At 40.1% G+C, this 19,503-nt stretch overlaps 1 protein-coding gene across 2 annotated transcripts in view; it reads left to right on the top strand.

Moving 5' to 3' along the window:
• Window positions 1-128: 128 nt before the first annotated feature.
• The window catches only part of LOC142158160 (pituitary tumor-transforming gene 1 protein-interacting protein-like), a 67,456-nt gene continuing 48,081 nt past the window's right edge, over window positions 129-19,503 (top strand). Inside the window, exons 1-2 of one of the 2 annotated variants that reach the window (XM_075211850.1) lie at window positions 129-432; window positions 17,770-17,822. In XM_075211850.1, the coding sequence (XP_075067951.1) occupies window positions 312-432; window positions 17,770-17,822 (174 nt within the window). In that variant the 5' untranslated portion in view covers window positions 129-311. The remainder of the gene's footprint in view (window positions 433-17,769; window positions 17,823-19,503) is intronic. The other variant, XM_075211851.1, reaches the window with a different exon arrangement.

Below are 19,503 nucleotides of genomic sequence, written 5' to 3'. Positions count from 1 at the left end.
TTTTTTTTTTTTATATTTCTGTAGTATGTTTGTAGAGTGTCACAATTTCTATTTACAGTGTGGAGTCACTATATATTACTATTATATACTATATATTCGCATGTAGGGAGAGCATTGTAGACAGAGGCAGTGCTGGCAGCAGCATGTGAAGAGTCATGAGATGTAATGTCAGAGTCAGGGGACTGGTTTGTATTCTGTAGCAGGAAGCAGAGGCTTACAGCCCAGTCTCCCGGAAGTTGTTGCATGGAATCGCAGTGATACATTGTATCAGTTTAGGAAGTGTATCGTTCTATAATTATACTCATACAGCCATGGAAGAAAGATGGGTGCAGCGTCCGTGTGCCGGTGTCCTGCTACTGCTCCTCAGCCTGACCTTGGTTTGGGGGAGTCAGGCTCAGACCAGCGCCCCTGCACCAGCCCCTCTCTCCAGACGTAAGAATGAGGGCAGGGATTGGGGGCCTTTTGTTTCATTTATGTACACACGACTAACTATTTACCCCTAAATAGCTCTGATTTTATTATTGGGATCGTATGAGATAATGGACAAGCGTTAGAGAATAAGCGTTTTTAATGACATTATAAGGTTATCTTATTTAAGTTTATTTAGAAAGGGTGCTGAGAACATGATTGTATTTACCATCATTTTATTTTCAGCTGTGCAATTGGGGATATACAGTTAGAAGGCTAGGCACATAGGACTAATATCTAATAATTATTTTATGTGAGATTGTTATGTAGTTCGGTATTCTGACATCCTCAGCAATGTTCTATTATTTGTATTTCATATTGAGTTAAATAATCACTGAATTTGAGCAGGAAATGATTTATTTATTTTTAAACTCTGTATTTGGAAAGGACACGTAATAAAAACAAACAATATAGAAAATGAGAAGCAGCATATACAAGGTCCATAGTTTGTCATAAATATTAAAACATTTATAAATAAACAAGAACATCATGCAAACAGAATTTTGGTGGCAAGAGATGGGGGGAAGGTGGTGAAGGGAAAGACAAGAAAAAGTGGGGAGCAGGGGCAAACGCAGTATTTGCAGAGGGGGGTTTCTACACCATGCCACCAGTGGGCGTGACAAGCATGCATGGGGGCATGGCTATAATTTTAGACAGTGCTTGGCTGCTCTCCAACTCTTCCTTTTCCTATAATATACATGGGCAATGCTGACTACACTACTGTTAGGTGCACGCAGCTCTCCCTTTTCAAGCAGAGCTGTGTGAAGCGGGGGCTGGGTCCAGCCACCTCAATTATACAGTGCCCCAGGCTTGGAGAGGTGTTTCCAGGTACTAGGAAACCCCATGTGGTTTGCCTATGGGGAGTTAGCATGGAAGAGGCATTAAGTAGATTGTATGGTAGTGGGCATACTTATAATCTGTTTGCATGAAATTATTCCATGCACAAATACTGTACAACCCTTACAAGCTCACTAGAGGAATACTGTGGATAAATTAGATGGGGACTTTGCCTTTTCATCTGATTATATAAACCTTTGGAATACTTTTGTCAGCATTCTTGCTGTAAGAAGTTGCTGACAATAATTGTAGTGAATTAATATCTTGGCATTTAGTCTCAAGAGATGACAGAGAACACATGTTAAACATAAAGCAAGGAGGATGAACAGCAATTGTAAACTAATATTTTCAGGCTTATATACATATTGACTTTTCACTTGTAAATCCACTCTAGTTGTGGTACTACAAGACTGCAAATAAGAAGTGTAAATGAAATGACAACACAGAAATGCTACGGCAAACTAGTCCTTGCAGCTGATCACCTGACCTGCAGAATGATTGAACAGAGGTTTAAAGATTTCTGGGCCAATTGCAAAATCAGTGGGGATGGGCTGCCAAGTAAAACAATTCCAACTGGGCTAATAGGAAACATGCACAATGCAATTGTTTGTGCACAGCAGTCATCTCGGCTCACTGCAATACATGTGTATTTTATACATCTCTCTGGTTTTAAAGAAAAACTTCAGAAACTACCACAATGCTATTACAGAAGTTTAATCTCGGGTGGTGTCATAAGGGTTTGGCAGAACATAAGTGGATGGTGGTACTGATAACCTTTCCCTTTCCAACACATGCCACCGACCTGCGAGATATCACACCCCAGTTTAGCATTTTTTCCACCAGGAACACCAAAGCCTTGTGACCACTAACCTACACCTACTAGTAACTAATAAAGGATAATAATAATACTAGTGTTTGTTTACGTTGCTGACAGTTGACATACTCGCTCAGCTCATGTGATTTCAGAGAATAGAAAATAATAGCATTGTACATGACAAGCCTAAAGTATTTACTACTTTGTGTTGAACGTCTACTAAGTTAGACCTGCAAGCATTTTGTGGAACCAATATTAAGTCTATCAAGTCAGTAGGAACGAGTGACATCAATTAGGCATAAAGTGTGTTGTTTTTTTTATTTAACCCCTTTATAGCTCCCATGAGTCAAGGCAGTAGCATGATATATTGTGGTGCTTCATAGTTACTTAAAGGGAAAAACACTAAGGGGTATATTTACTAAACTGTGGGTTTGAAAAAGTGGAGATGTTGCCTATAGCAACCACTCAGATTCTACCTGTTATTTTGTAGAATGTACTAAGCAAATAAATAGCATCTGATTGGTTACTATAGGCAACATCTCCACTTTTTCAAACTCGCAGTTTAGTAGATATACCCCTAAGGGCTTGTTCCTGTAGCTGTGTTTGCATATAATATCTGTCCTGCTTTGGTATGTTAGCTATGGCTGATAACATGGTTAATAGGGAGAGATTAGAAAAATGTATAGATTATGTTGATGCAGGAAATAGCACACAGTGAAACTTAAAGGTTTAATTCTACAGTATCATCATCATCATCATTTATTTATATAGCGCCACTAATTACGCAGCGCTGTACAGAGAATTCATTTACAACAGTCCCTGCCCCATTGGAGCTTACAGTCTAAATTCCCTAATATAGACACACACTCACACACAGACAGACAGGGAGACAGACAAAGAGGGAGAGACTAGGGTTAATTTTGCTAGCAGCCAATTAACCTACCAGTATGTTTTTGGAGTGTGGGAGGAAACCGGAGGACCCGGAGGAAACCCACGCGAACACAGGGAGAACATACAAACTCTACACAGATAAGGCCATGGTCGGGAATTGAACTCATGAACCCAGTGCTGTGAGGCAGAAGTGCTAACCACTACGCCACTGTGCTGCCCTAAATAATGTGTTTTTTTATGATTGTTTTTTAAAACGGCAAGTTTTCTACCTTTTTAACATGAAACTGAAGCAGATGGTGGTCATGTGATAGATAAGGAAGGAAGAGGAGGGCTTGTTTCCTATGAACATTCCAAAGTGTCTGCTCACTACATCATGTGACTGTGGTTTCCATAGCACTTCGCAAACTGTAAATCATTATTAGCAGCTTGCATTAAAACGCTAAAGAAAAATAAACACTTCCATGTGTCTTCTTACAGAAGACCAGAGTGATTTATGATAAAAAAAACAAAAAAACCCCACAATGTTTACAGGGATTGCATTGTCAATATTTATAGATAAATCTATGAAAGAAGTTGCTTACAAGTGAAACATCAACACACAGGAATTCTTTCATTAATTTTTCTTACTATCAAAGTAAATGTTGTAGTATTTTTTTTCTGGACACACAAAGCTTTCTTTTTGTAACATATTAAGACTGCTTTTGCCATATTTTTTTGATTATTTGTGACCTATTCAGAGCAATCCCAAAATAACTTTGAAATGTATTTGTCTAGTTCTCCCAAGTATGGGAAATTCAAACTTGTATTTTAAGCAAGACCAACTTTTTTTTTTCTTGACTTAACTTGCATTGGTAACTTGCATTCGAATCAATGCCTCATATTTAATATTGCGTAGTTGGGCAGTCTATAGTCATGTTAGTGAATATACAGAGCAGGGAGTTAGACTGGGTACACAGGACAGAACGTTTCTCACGATCCCCGGTGTGCATGCAGATATATGTGTACACACTTACACGATTTACCTTCAGATCTGTGCTCTTCATCTGTCATAACCAGCTGCTGAAAGATCACAGGGTATATGTACTAAACTACGGGTTTGAAAAAGTATAGATGTTGCCTATAGCAACCAATCGGATTCTAGTTACCATTTATTTAGTACATTCTACAAAATGGCAGCAAGAATCTGATTGGTTGCTATAGGCAACATCTCCACTTTTTCAAACCCGCAGTTTAGTAAATATACCCCCGTGACTTTGTAAGCTCTATGGCGATCTGCCTACATTGCTGGTCCTGAGTGCATACACACTGCAGAATTTGCCCGACATTGTTCCATCGTTTTATAGAGATTTTTAGTCCGGTTATAAAATCAAATCAAACAATACAATGTGCTTTGGTACGATAATACATTATCGTGGGAGCGTCCAGACTAATGCGATATTGGCCCTAACGGCCGTTTCTCTTCGATTGACACGATAACGGGATGAAAATCCTGCAGTATATTCCCAGCCATACTCTGTGTAGATTGTCTTTGCACAATATTTATTCACAGATTGAAAGGAAGTTCTCTTATCATTCTCAATTTCAACACTGATTAGAGAGAGCATCTCACATTCTTATTTATGTAATATGTTAGAACATTATGTAAACAGTTGGAGCTCTGAGTTACAGCTTCTGGTTTTAAAGAACCCTGTATTAAATATAATAAGGCAACTCTCCTACTTTCACTTTTTTCATCACAGAAAAAAATGGGATCCTATATACTGTTATGTAGCAGCAGTGAGCATGTGTTTGATTTTCATGACACAACCACCAGATGCATGATTAATATTCATTCACCCGGTGCTCACATCACAGTATCTGTTGGGTATCCAGGGAAAATGGACCAGCCATCATCAATGCCCACTCCAAACTAAGTCCATATACTGTATATATAACTTTTATATTTAGACTTAGGGGAAGATCCAGTTGCCAGCACTGTGGCGTGCATACATCACCTCCATGTCCGGCTGCGCACATTGCTGGTAATCACGGTAGGAATCTCTGCTCATTTTTCTGTGCATCTCTTTAAGGTGCGAGAAGAAATGAGCCAAGAATAAAGCCAGAAACCTCGCGCTGATTTGATCCCTTCCTCCCCTTATTTTGTTGCATCCTTGCTGCTTACTGTCTAGCCAAACTGTTCCCAAGCTAAGCATCTCAACCTATGATTTAATCAGATTACTTAGCCTGTGTTTAAGAAAAAAAACTAATTAAATAAATCCAAACATATAGCCAGTTCTGATTTTGTAGGCAGCAATGTTTGGATAATTTTAAAGTGTGGGTGGAGAAGCATCTGAGGAACAATGGAGGCCAAACCCATTTCATTGCGGCATTTTGGATTTAATTCTGCCCACTTCACTAGGAAGTGGGCAGATGCGGGAGACTGTCATACTCTCCCTGAAGACCCACCCAGAATTCGGGAGTCTCCCGGACATTCCGTATATCCGGGAAGTATGTTTTTTTTTCTGCGACCCATTTCCGATTGGGACAAATTAGTCCACGCCCCCGATTCATCCCAAACTTGTTCACTGCCCCATTGGATGCGACATCTAGACTGCCCTGTAAAAAATGATGAATATTTGCAGTTATGCTTTTGAGATCTAATACCTGTAACAGAATCTGTAGATAGATGTCTCTAAGGTTTTTCACAGTGGAGTCATAATTTTCAATTCTCCAGGCACATAGGGGTATATTTACTACACTGCGGGTTTGAAGAAGTGGAGATGTTGCCTATAGCAACCAATCAGATTCTAGCTGTCATTTATTTAGTGCATTCTACAAAATGACAGCTACAATCTGATTGGTTGCTATAGGCAACATCTCCACTTTTTCAAACCCGCCGTTTAGTAAATCTAACCCATATACTTTAAAATCACACAGAAATCCCTATTTTTCCCGTCTTTATCTCGACTGACTAATAATCCTTATATTTTTCAGTCAACTGATCAGTCACATTAGATTAATTAGCCTTTGTACCACTATAATAGACGAACAGGAGAATGGCGTTTGGTATCCTGGATTATTAAAGGTTATTCGACACCTGACATACTCTACAATGACATCTGTGGTTATTTTCTCAGCCCTCCGTGACAAAGTTTAGTGTAAGGAAAAGAAAGTCAATTTCCATAAAATCCAATAATGCTTTAAACTTTAGAACAAGGCGCTCTTCAGAGCCAATCTCATGCTTGACTAATTTTAATTCTGATTTTCTCCAGTACAATTTACATTATGGGATAGGGTGATCTGCAAAGAATAAGCTGGTAATTGTAACAAGTGCAGAGTGTAACGTACATTTGCCTTGGTGAATACAATGGGCTTGACCGTTCATGACCTCTCCATTTTCATTTAAAGGCCCAATAAATTGCAATTGTTATTATTACCGTATTGTAGCAAGATATTTGGTGCATTGTTGTCTGCTTTGCTGCTAGCTCCTGCACACATTGTTATTGGTCATTTCAGGCTCCAAGGCTTCCGCAAATGGGCCTCATTTGTCTTGTTGTCTGAAAGTGCTGTGTGCATCGGGAAATGTTCTCTGTTATCCTAAATATCCACAGTTTATGAAACTTTAACATATGTATCTGCAAATAGTTCTTTTTTGTAAAACAATAAAACATTTTGGGCCTGAGTCGTTAAGGAGCGTATCCCGCAAACTTGTGCGTATCGTCAGCACAAAATACACTGCGCATGCTCGGCGCCGGACGATACGCAACAGAGCGCAGCCACGTCCAAGTCTCCTCCGAGCGCAAAAACACGTACTACAGCCTATGATTTAGGGGAGGGGACGGGCGGATGCACGTAGACAATGAACAGTAAGGGTGTTCCCGTGCAGCCGCGTCCAAGCGTACACAGAAGTACGCTGGTTTTCTTACAAATCTCTTGCTCTAACTGGGGGGCTAGTTTAAGTTCCGATTACCAGTGGTGACGACAGATTATGCATGCTATAACATGCCTCTGCAATCAGCAATTGTAAAAAATTTATTTTATGTACAGTAGATATTAATGTTTTTCCAAGGGGAAAAAATATATTTAAAAAACATATTTTTTTTGTAATTTCCACGTATAATCAAAAATGAATATTATTGACAGGTAACATTAATTGATTTTTTTATTTTTTTTTGGTGTGTTCTTTTGACATTTTATACTATACATAGGTATTGTACATATCCTGCAGTGCCTGGTCTAGTAGAGAACGTATCTTTAGTTACGTTCCTTGTTGACATCGGGAGTATGCAGAGCCAATTTACGAGCAGTTTAAAACAAACGCACAATACGCTTAAGCTGGGTACACACTACACTGTTTTGGTCCAATAATCGGCTCAAACAGCCGACAAACGACCGCTCGTTCAAAAGTCGGGTCAGTGTGTGTAGTGACACGATGGTCGAAAGTCTGCCCAAATGGACGATTGTCGCCTCATTTGGTTGGTCGTACTGTTTAATATTTTTGTTCCAATCTCGTTTCCGCTGTGTAGTGTGTATAAACTTCCGACCAATCCACAACAGTGAGTACGAAATTACAGTCATTGCTCACGACAACATGGCTGTAAAAAGTCGCTAAAGGGATGTCCGCCCTTCCCTTTATCGTCCTAAACAAGGCTAGTGTGTATGCAGTCCATGGACCGAGCGATCGGACCATCGATCGCACGTAAAATCGCTCGGCATAAAAAGTTGGTAGAAATTTCTGTAGTGTGTACCCAGCTTTAGTACACGTGCCTTAATGACTTGGGGCCTTCAGGTTTACTTGGACAGAACTACACATTAAGCAGTTATCTGAACAAGCAAAATATAGCTAAACATATGTTAGATTTACTGTTGGAGTTAATAGAGTTAATACTTTCTACTTAATTTACTTTTTTACATGTTCTCATGGAGCTAAACATCTCCTGGGAGGAGCCTGCTCACTGTGCTCCTGGGAAATTTTCTGTGACATCATCAGACTGTAGGAAGTCTGTCAGCTGTCAGCACATTGGTTCTACCTGGTCACATGAGATTAGTGAGAGAGGCCATACCAACAGTTCACTTAAAGATTGCCTAAGGCATTTTATTTGGGAATGCAAGATATTATTATTATTATTATTATTATTATTATTGATCTGTAAGGTACTACAGTGCTCCGCCACACTGGACAGTGGGGAAAACAGGACATTCATAAAAATAGGGACACACAAGGTAGACAGAATAAATGCAGACATTAAAACAGATGGTAGAGAGAGCTTTCATTGTAATTGGAAGAGAAAAGAGGAGCGAGTGTGAGTAGTATAGATGGGAGTAGGGTAAGCGCTAATAAGGATAATTGTTTTCAGAGAGCGTTTAAAGATTTGAAGGCTGGGGGAGAGCCTGATTGAGCGTGGTAGGGCATTCCATAAGTAGCGTAGCGGCACAGGACACGTCTAGGCGGGAGTGAGAGGTGGTTACCAGAGATGAGGTGCAGGACATTTTTATTACGGATTTTCTCAAGCAAGACAAGGGCATTGATAATTACATTGTATTATGCTTTTACTCTATACTATTAATGTCGATTGTTATATAATTATATATTAAAGTAAATGTAATTTTTTCAAAACTACATGACAGCCTTTACAGAGAAATATATTGAACTCTATAAGTAAAGTTTATTTTTATGTGAACCTTCAGATTCATGATATAAAGAAAGTGCCACTAAATGTAACTCTTTAAAAGTAGAAAGAGGAATGTTTTTTTAGACAGTGAGGGATAGAAAGTCACAATAGATTTCAGCAGAGTTGGGACAGAGTCAGCGAGACAGTCCTGAATGCAGAATTCTGGAGGGGTTGCAGCAGGGAAGGTAGAAGAATGTAGTTGGTAATTTAGTTAGAAGGTTGTAGTAATCCAGGTGAGATAGAATGAGGACATGCATATAATTAGCTCGGCTCTATAATGATGACTAGCAGGGATGAAAGAGGAGACCTCAGTGACTTTGAAAGGGGTGATTGTTGGCTCAGCTTGCAATGGACAACAGTGGTGGGAAGTGCACAGTGCTGCATTGTGTAGTATCTGCATTAAAGCACAGTGCAATGCTACACAGGTGAGCAACTGCAGATCAAATGACTGCAAATGTCAACCTGTGACACGAGCACGCGGTTTAATGAAAACCAGTCCTACGAGTCCGTAGCAGAGCAGGATAGAGTCAGGTTGCACTGCGTGAACCTCTCATCACACCTGACAATACACGTTTGTGAGCTCAGTGGTACAATGGGTTCAGACAATGGTCTTCTGAGTAGCGGAGGGTCATATGGTTTCATGAGTTATCATTTACCATGTTTTGGAAAAATTAGATGAGTACATGTTTGGTGCCAACCTACAGACCTCTACAGCCGTGAGTGCTTGTTTCCTGTGGTTTCATAATGTCATGGGGCAAAGTTTCCTGGCATCACTCCCTTAGAGGGCAAGGTCAATGATAATTGCTACTTATACCCCATTCATACTGCACCAAAAACCCGGGTTTTTGCAGAGGCACGCTGAAAAACCCGGGTCTTGGTGCAGTATGAATAGTCCAACCACAAAATCCCGGGTCTAAAATCCCGGGACTTAGACCTGGGATTTTGCGAGGGGTAATTCCCGTGTTGGACCCCGCTCGCCTGCAGTATGAATGGTGCAACCCGTGTAATTCCCGGGTCTCACCATTCATACTGTAAAAAAAAAAAAAATTGTGAGGTAAAAAAGATTTTAATTAATAAAAAATACATAAGAAATGTTTACTTAACTTACTTTCAGCCAGCGGTGTCTCCAGTGCTTTGACGGCTGTCAGGGGGACCTCTGGGTACTAGAAATGACGTCATTTTAGTACCCAGAGGTCCCCCTGACAGCCGGCAACGCACCGGAGACACCGCTGGCTGAAAATAAGTTCAGTAAACATTTCTTATGTATTTTTTTTTTTTTTATTAAAATCTTTTTTAACACTTTTTTTTCTTCTAAAACCCGGGTCGGGCAGGTGCAGTATGAACCCGCCCGACCTGGGAATCTTGTTATCTATACTGCCCTGTGCCCCGGCAATATCCCGGGTTAACTACCCGGGATATTGCCGGGGCGGCAGTATGAAAGTGGTATTAGTGGTACTGAGTAATAATCTTCACCGCTTGTTGCAGCATTTCTTTCCTGATGGAAAGGACGTCATTCAGGATGTCTATGCCCTCTATCCACAGACCATGTGTGGTCAGCCAGTGGCCCGATAAGCATGACATTGATCTTCATAAGCTATTTATATAGCACCACTAATTGCCCCATTGGAGCTTACAGTCTAAATTCCCTTACACACACACACACACACACACACACACACACAGACCAAAAGAGATTAAGGTCAATTTAATAGCAGCCAATTAACCTACCAGTATGTTTTTGGAGTGTGGGAGGAAACTGGAGCACCCAGTGGAAACCCACGCAAACACGGGGAGAACATACAAACTCCACACAGATAAGGCCATGGTTGGGAATCAAACTCATGACCCCAGTACTGTGAGGCAGAAGTGCTAACCACCGAGCCACCGTGCTGACGTATGATTTTTTTTTCCTTTTGAGAGAAAAAAATTCCCATTTAATTTTTCACAGGGGAAACAAATTCTTTGTATTTAATTTAATTTGTGTTTGTAATTAAGTACATTTTATATCGAAAATGCAACATTCGCAGTTATTAATAATTGTGAAGACCCTTCACTCTTGTGTATTTGATACTTCATCACATTATTATATTGGGTGCTAATAGGGTAATGCAACTTTGGCATTTACAGCTAACACTGCCATGCCACACCTATACGCTATACTGGGTGTAAGTTTGTACATCTGGCGCATATGCTACCGTCTTTGAGCTGAGTGCGTCCTGAGATGTGTCTGACTGAGCATAGAATGTTAATAAGTTTTGTTTGTTTGTGAAAATTTTCCCTCTATACATTTGTATATGCATTATGCTCACACCTCTAGATGAGATCCTTTGTCATTATTTAATATCGCACACAGCGTATCTGTCTGGATAATTGTGAGTAGGCAGCTGCTGCTGTCTATGTATTTATTTGTGTTTATATTGTATAAATCTGTTTACATAGAGTTCTTAAGTTCGGTGTGCGTCAGGAGTTTGTTGGAAAGTATAATTTATATAGTTTTCTCCGTTTGTATTGATAAAGAAAAATGAATGTTATAAGTTATGCATAATGCAGAATATTACTTACCCCGGGTGTGATGATGATCCTGTGGGTATCATCAAGAACACACTGACTGTATGACAGGAGGCTGTCTGGGAGGAGGGGGAGGCCTGCCACGGTCCAGGAGTGCTCTTCTTGGGTCTGGTTTATTAAGGAAAGGAAGGCAAAAATATTAGTAAGTTTTGTCCTAGACAAAACGATGTTACAATGTAAGGGGTGCAAATGAGGTTATTAGTTTGCACATAAGATAAATACTGGCTGCTTTATCATGTAGCAGACAAATACTTGATAGATTTAGTTGCACACTGAAATTTAAAGTTGATCTAGAACAGGCCTGTCCAACCTGCGGCCCTCCAGATGTTGTGAAACTACAAGTCCCAGCATGCCCTTCCAGCTATCAACTGCTTGTGTACCGGCAAAGCATGCTGGGGCTTGTAGTTTCACAACATCTGGAGGGCCGCAGGTTGGACAGGCCTGATCTAGAACATGCCCTACCCCAAGTATAAATCTGCCATCACATTTTAAATTTACCTCCCCCTCCAATGCAACATGGTTTTGACAGGGTGCAAAGTTACTCATTTTTTTCCAATTTCCTTTCCTTAATGAATCAGGCCCCTTCTTCCTACTAAGCCGGATTCTATCATACAGACGACATGTTGTCCATCTACAACAATGCAGACAGGAACGGGGAGAGCCCAACTGAGTGAAACACCAGGCGCCAAATTATTTATATCCTGTATTCATGTCATGGTTAATTTATGGAATTTAAGTAATGACAAAGTTATAAAATGCATTATGTTGCTGTAATAAATTAATTAGTTCTTCAGTTTCTCAATTAGACCACCTTCGTGTATATTGTTTCTTGGTGAGCTTTCTGAAGTCCGTTGTTTAAAGTCTGTTTTCCGGTAGTGAACAGGTTATGTTTAAATAGAGAACAAAAAATATCCATGTAGTGAAGCAAATGTGTGACCGTGTTTTTAACTTTGTCCAAACAATTCATTCAGTGCCAGCTGGGATTTGTAGTTCAGCAAATACTGGAGAGACAGACATTGTCTAACGCAGCCTACACACACTACATGATGGCAGCAATGTCAGGCAACCGGAACAATATCAAATTTACCCAATAATAATCTCGTCAAAGACAATCGGGTTATTGTCAGACTTTTTGGAGAATGCAGCGATACTATGAGCTCTGTCGGCCAGTCTCATCTTCTGACTACAGTAACCGGTACCCGTGTTACCAGATCTTGGTACCCAGAACTCGTCCAATTTAACCACCCACTGATCCTGTCGCTTGGCCTCCAGGCTGAACGGTGGGCGAGCGGGATAGTAACTTTAGATTGGGGAGGAAGTGATACAATTGTTGAATGGAACAAACCAACACAGCGTGTGTATGAGATGATGCTCACATCTAGGTGTGTTTTTAAGTTTTAATTATATTATTATTGATTTCACTTTAAGATTGAAGAACACAAGTGGACATGAGCTTTTAGCTGCCATCCATAGGTCAGCAGGAGAGTTGTAATTGTGAATAATACAATTGCTTAGTTTTATCCCTCTTCTTCTAAAGCAACATTGCTGTGATGGCCGGGAATAGATTTCACAAGTCAACACAATATTGCATAGAATGTGCGCTCTGAGGTAAATAGAAATAGATAGGTGAATAGTAAATAGAAATACAAGTTCACTGAATATTAAAAAAACTTTGACAATTAGACATTGTGGTATATTTATGAAAAACACTGCAATTGTGCAGTAACCCCTAGCAGGTGATCTCAGAGAGCTTTGACTGATAAGCCAGCTGATTACTGTAAACTGCTGGTGCACTGCTGTGAGTTACCCGTTGCACCTAATTGGATATATATATATATATATATATATATATATATATAACATATACATTAGAGAGCATTTTGGTTACAATGCTGATCTTGTTCTGGAGATCGTTATACAATATACCGCCATCGCAGTGTTTTTACTACTGTGGCTGTAACAAGAAGCTGTAATAACCACTCGATAGATCATCCACTTTAATTGGTGAATAGCGCTGGTCAATCACCAATAGGATTGCAAGGACCTCCGTGCACTGTTTGGTGAATGGCCTTTGCTGCCCACCAATCAGAGTACCTGGTATGACAGCACATGGGCACAGCTGAGGAGCCGATAGGTGGAGAGAAATTTGACCCCACGGGAAGACTTTGGAGCTGTTACACTGTACATTCAAACTACATTTACTAACAAAACATGAGTATTAACAAAAGTGAACATAACATCTACTATAACTTGGTACTACACCCATCACTCATCATCAGTCTGTGTCACAGAGTCATTGCATTCGCTCTTACTGTATTCTGTCTTCAGGACTCTTAGCGATGGATGAATCAAGATAGATCTGCTATAATGTGGGCATCTAAACTGCTAATTTCCCACCCAAGGGACAAAGCTGTCCTGATCGGGATGGCGGGACAGAGTCCTTAATTCAGGACTGTTGGGTGGTATGCAGGGCCGGATTAACCATAGGGCTAACTGGGCTACAGCCCAGGGGCCTATGGCATCCAGGGGGCCCTTGAAAGTGATCAGCAGCAGTATTGATCGGTCGTGGGCGGGGACGCCCCCGGCGCGATCAGTGCTGCTGAGCACTTTCACTGCGGTCCTTCCCCGACGAGCTGTAGTCTCCTTACTGAGGAGATCTCGTGAGTCTCGCTCTCACGAGATCTCCTCAGTAAAGAGCGTACATCGTGCCGGAGAAGGAGGTAAGTGCCGGGGGAGGGGGGGGGGGCCCTCATGGAGGAATGGAGGCCCCCTTAGCCCAGGGGCCTCCATTCCCTTAATCCGGCACTGGTGATATGAGATAGACGTGTTGAAAGTAAATTTCATTGCCAAAAGTCTCCAGAGAATGGAGCCATGGCTGGAAGACCGATCCGGACTTCTGTGAAAATTTAGGCTCAATCGAGTTGTAATAGTTTGATAGTTTATTAATGGATTTAATGCAAAGTAAAGCTTCAGGTGGTTTCCCATCCTTCCATTGTAACCATCATATATATCATGATCATCATCATCATCATCAGATATTTATATAGTGTCACTAATTCCGCAGCGCTGTACAGAGAACTCGCTCACATCAGTCCCTGCCCCATTGGGGCTTACAGTCTAAATTCCCTAACACACACACACAGACAGAGAGAGAGACTAGGGTCAATTTGTTGGCAGCCAATGAACCTACCAGTATGTTTTTGGAGCGTGGGAGGAAGCCAGAGCACTGGGAGGAAACCCACGGAAACACGAGGAGAACATACAAACTCCACACAGATAAAGCCATGGTCAGGAATCAAACTCATGACCCCAGCGCTGTGAGATGGGTAAATGTATCAATCTGTGAGTTTCAAAAAGTGGAGATGTTGCCTACAGCAACCAATCAGATTCTAGTTATTTTGTAGAATGTACTAAATAAATGATGACTAGAATCTGATTTGCTGCTATAGGCAACATCTCCACTTAATCAAACCCTCCGTTTATATTTAAATATACCCCAAGGAATTTATTGGATTTTGTCTTTTGTACATATAGAACTTAAACTTAACTTCTGCCTCTCGACTAATGCAGGGATTGAGCCATGTTGCTGCTGTTGCATTCTGCAATTCTTAATTGTTAAATGACTGGACCACAGGTCTGTTTGGTCAATTTCAGTGACCAGCAACACTAAGAGGGCACCCAATGGCCATTGTATTTGGATCAATTTCTGTGTCGCAGCTACTAACGGGTAATACAATACTGCATGGGTACTTTAAACCCTGCGCACCTCACTGAAATTGGTATTTTTGCATTTCTTTTAATGTAAGCCAATTAAGCTGTTAGCGGTTTTTTATTGTGTTCATCCACTTTATGCTTTGCTGATTTTTGCTGGATTCATAGCTATTGATTTTACTGGCATTTTAAGCTCGGAGGCTAATTCCATTGAAGAATTACCCATGAGCTGCGCTGTAATAACATCATTATTTTCAGGCCTTCCGTACCAGCCAGTTTCAAAATAGCACAATATCGGATATGCCTCTAAATTTATGTTTTTGTTTTTTTGCATTACACGCAGAGTTTCACCGCATATTTTTACTGCTTTTTATCCGCTGTAAAGAATGTCTTTATCAACTCTTATCATTCACAGTATGTGTCTTCTTTTGTGATTTTGGAAGTTCTCCAAGTTTTGTTTTTTTTTCACACTCATAATTCTATAGGAGTACATTATTATTATAGTAATGTACTGTATAATCCTCCGAACACTTAGCAGATGATTCAATGTTTATTATTCAGCCCGACTTTACTGCTCTCTATGTAACCTTTCTCAATATCCTTTCTGAAAAAGAAGTTCTCTTAAATTACACCAACATTTCACATTAGTGGAAGAAGTTCCTCTTTCACTTCAAATAATAACCCATTTTTAGACTTTTTTTTTTTTTTTTGCAATTTTATTACAAGTGATTGAGAAAAAAGACAATTAAACACGCGGCGAGTGCAGATTTCTCAGCATTTTAAGACGATGCATCAAGTATTTAAATTTATAATATATAATTATAGTTTCACATATGGTATAAGATAATCATTTTGTGAAGGCTCATTTAATACTTATGATTTATGATAAGCCAGGATAGATCAAAAGGTTTCAGGTTCAGAATTGAAGCTTCCTGGGGAAACCATGAGGATGATCACATCAGTGTGTGTATATAATATATATATATTTATATATAATATGCGTGTGGGGATAGATATATAGATTAACTTCCTATTTTTTTTTCTAGTAAGATCATACTTGCCAACCTTTGAAAAGTTAATTCCAGGTGATCCCGGGCAGGGGGCGTGGTTGGAGGGCAGGGCGTGGTCAATTGTGTCATTTTGCCCCCGCGACAGAAACGGCATTTTGTTACGGGGGCGGGGCCAAAATTATGCGATTCACCGCGAATCGTGTCATTTTGATGAGAAAGTTGCCGTATGCGGGATATTTGCCTGCTTGTCCGGGAGACCTACCCAAATTTCGGGGTTTCCGGGAAAGTTGGCAAGTATGCGTAAAATAAACTGCAAAGTTCAATTATATTTTGTATTTACACGTTCTGTTAAACTGTATATTATTACAGTATAGGAACAATTAATTATGGTGTAGTAAAAGCATAAGTAAAGAAGAGGATTAGATGACTTTTTTTGTTGGGCCAAATATCTAATCACCAGAGAAGCTGCAGGATGGTCGGATCAGACTGCCTTGAATGCAGAGCTAGGGAGGCTATAACAGAGCTTGCCATCATATGCTATGTTTCTCTGTTATAAAAGGACTGTATACCTTTAACTTTACTCAGGTACAGAACTCCTTTGCCTCCTTCTGACATCAGAACAATAACATGTCTATTGTGGTAAAAGCAAAATTAGAAGTTGAAGTTTCCCTAGAGAACCAATTGACAGTCCTGTATGAGCAACTATCTATATATATCATACTTGCCAACTCTCCCGGAATGTCCGGTAAACTCCCAAAATTCGGGTCAGTCTCACGGACTCCCGGGAGAGCAGGCAAGTCTCCCGCATCCCGCAACTGCCTAGTCTAAATTACGTGATTCGCGGTGAATTGCATCATTTTGGCCCCGCCCCCGCAACAAAACAGCAAGTATGATGTATATATGTACGCTGTCAATGTTTTACAGTTGTTGGTTAAAATTCTGTCTCAAAAAAGTGTACGTACGGGTGTATAAAGATGGGTCCAACTCAAAACAGTATTTCTGCGTCCGGCGTAAAAAAGCGTCTCCGTGCGCCCCATGATAGAGTACAAGTGCAGCTTGGCAGGGTGAGTGGTAAATGCTAACGTTGCAGTAACCTAGTCGTATACAAACTAATATAATGAACTGTCAAGGAAATAGTTTCCTTTGAGGGTTATTAATTAAAGCAAAAGTCGCTTTTTTTCACATGAAACGTAATGATATACAGATACCACACAGCCGTTGTTTACCCTATTTAAAAATATTGCAGTAATCCAAATGGAAATGACAACTAAGAAATTCGAATAGACCTGTCCTAATATAGCATGCAGCCGCAACCCTAATAAATGAAGTATTATCACTCAGAGGGGTCTGTACACAAGCAGCCAGACCGTGTGCATGTGTCGGTGTCATTGCTTATCTTTACAAATAGACCAGGCCTGGCCAGCCTCTGGCTCTCCAGGTGTTGTTAAACTACAAGTCCCAGCATGCCATGCCAGCTATCAGCTGGCATCTTACTGGCAAAGCATGCTGTGACTTGTAGTTTCACAACACCTGGAGAGCCACAGAATATGCCTTCTAAGAAGCGTATTTGAAGAGCCATCCAAGTGTAATTATTTTGCATAAAGAGGGGGCGTGCAACACTTACGTGCACACGCCATTACTACACTCTGTTAATGCAAGTATGTCCCTGTTCCACCTCTTGCGTGGCCACAAGATACACACAAATCTACATACAGACATTTGGTGTGCGTGTACATTATGGACCTGTACTGTACTGCAATGAACACTTCCTTTGTTCTATATTATGCAGATTAGTTGTAACTCTGTTGTCTCTTTGCAGCCTGCAGCTTCTACTCTGGGAGGACTTGTGAAGAATGCCTGAAGAACGTCTCTGTAAGTCTCCACGCTGGATCCTGTATTACATTATATATGCTGCACTGAGCAGGTGTTTGGTTCTGACAAAGCCCTTATACCTTATATCCAGTCTATAGATAATTCTGTATTAATCAAGTGTGTGGGGGGATACATTACTTTTTGGGGGGTTACAGTATTAGACACCTCTCTTCCCCTTATTTAGCCTTAACTAATCTGCCCCAGACATTGACAGAGCTAGGATGGGGGTTTGTTGTCTATCTGTCACCTGATTGGTTCATTAAAAGTAACGGTAGGAACCAGGAGGAACATTTATTGGCTGCCTCTTTATGTCCAATACTTCACTGAATTATTAAGGAAAGTAAAGCAAAAAAAAAAAGGAGTAACTTTGCCCCTTGGCAAAACCATGTTGCATTGGAGGGGGAGGTAAATTTAAAATGTGATGGTAGATTTATAGTTGGGGTAGGGCATGTCCTAGATCAACTTTACATTTCAGTATAAAAATAAAGCTATCAAGTATTTGTGTGCTAGATGAAAAAGCAGCCAGTATTTAACATGTGCAAAATAATAAAATAACATGTACCCCTTGTGTTGTAATATGGTTTTTTACTCCATTTTTTGCCTTACTTTCCTTAATAAATCTGGCCCATTGTGTCTTACCTCTGGTCACTAAACCCTTACCCCATGTCCTCCTGATGTCTTTACACCTACAGTACAGTGATTAGAATGGGGGAAAAGGAGGATAGGGCCAATCAGTACTCTACCAGAGATTTGTGCCAAATGTAGCAGAAATGTTTTTCAAAATATATAAATATTTAAAAATAAATGGTAATTAATAATTATGTACAAAAACTATTAAGCTATTGAGCTGTTTTCTAAGTATAAGTAGATGTGGTCAACTGGACCAACATAATGTTAAAACCACAAGGAAACTGTTTAAAGTGTCATTCTTATCATTTACTATCACTTTTCATTGCCTGGTATACGAATGCCTACAATATATCTGATAACGCCTGTACAATAGGGGCACATTCTATAAACACTAGTAATGTACACAATGGTATACTGCTGTTAGTTTTTAATGTAACCGCTAGTGAGAAGTACTCATCCTGTATAGACCATGTCCTGTTTTGTGTCTTTACGAACATACAGGGCTACATTTAGAGTTACTAGTAAGTCCAGTAAGAAGGTGTAAATTTTCACTTTGGCTGCAGGGGGAAAAAAAATTAAAAAGTAGAAACAGATTGAGAGTTGGTGGCTGGTCCTAACTCATCTCTAAATTTCTTTGATAAAGCAGCCCATTATTTCTATTTTTCATGCAAAAGCAGCCAGTAGTTCCATACATGCAACAAAATACAAAACATTACTTTTGCACCCATTGCACTGAAGCATGGTGTGTCCAGGTACAAGCTGCACCTTCCTCTAACTTTAAACGAGGCCGACTGCGCTATTATCTCACTGCAACATTGTAACACCGTGGTTTAACCGTTAAGAACCTGCGGGTTACTGCACCCTTTTAGATCTGATAGGCATTTTGTCTTCCTCTTACATAAGAGTGATGCTATCATAGGACAGTTAGAAATGGTGAAACACCAAAGTCTTTTTTACATACAGTAATTGGTATTTGGTATTGTGAACCCTTAATATAATGAATATGTTGGCAGTTTTATGTGGAATCCAGTTATAGGTTCTAAGACCATTG

Source organism: Mixophyes fleayi, chromosome 5 (assembly GCF_038048845.1).
Source record: "Mixophyes fleayi isolate aMixFle1 chromosome 5, aMixFle1.hap1, whole genome shotgun sequence".
NCBI lineage: Eukaryota > Metazoa > Chordata > Amphibia > Anura > Limnodynastidae > Mixophyes > Mixophyes fleayi.
Note: the sequence above shows the minus strand (reverse complement) of the source record. Positions and strands in the feature narration are given on the sequence as shown.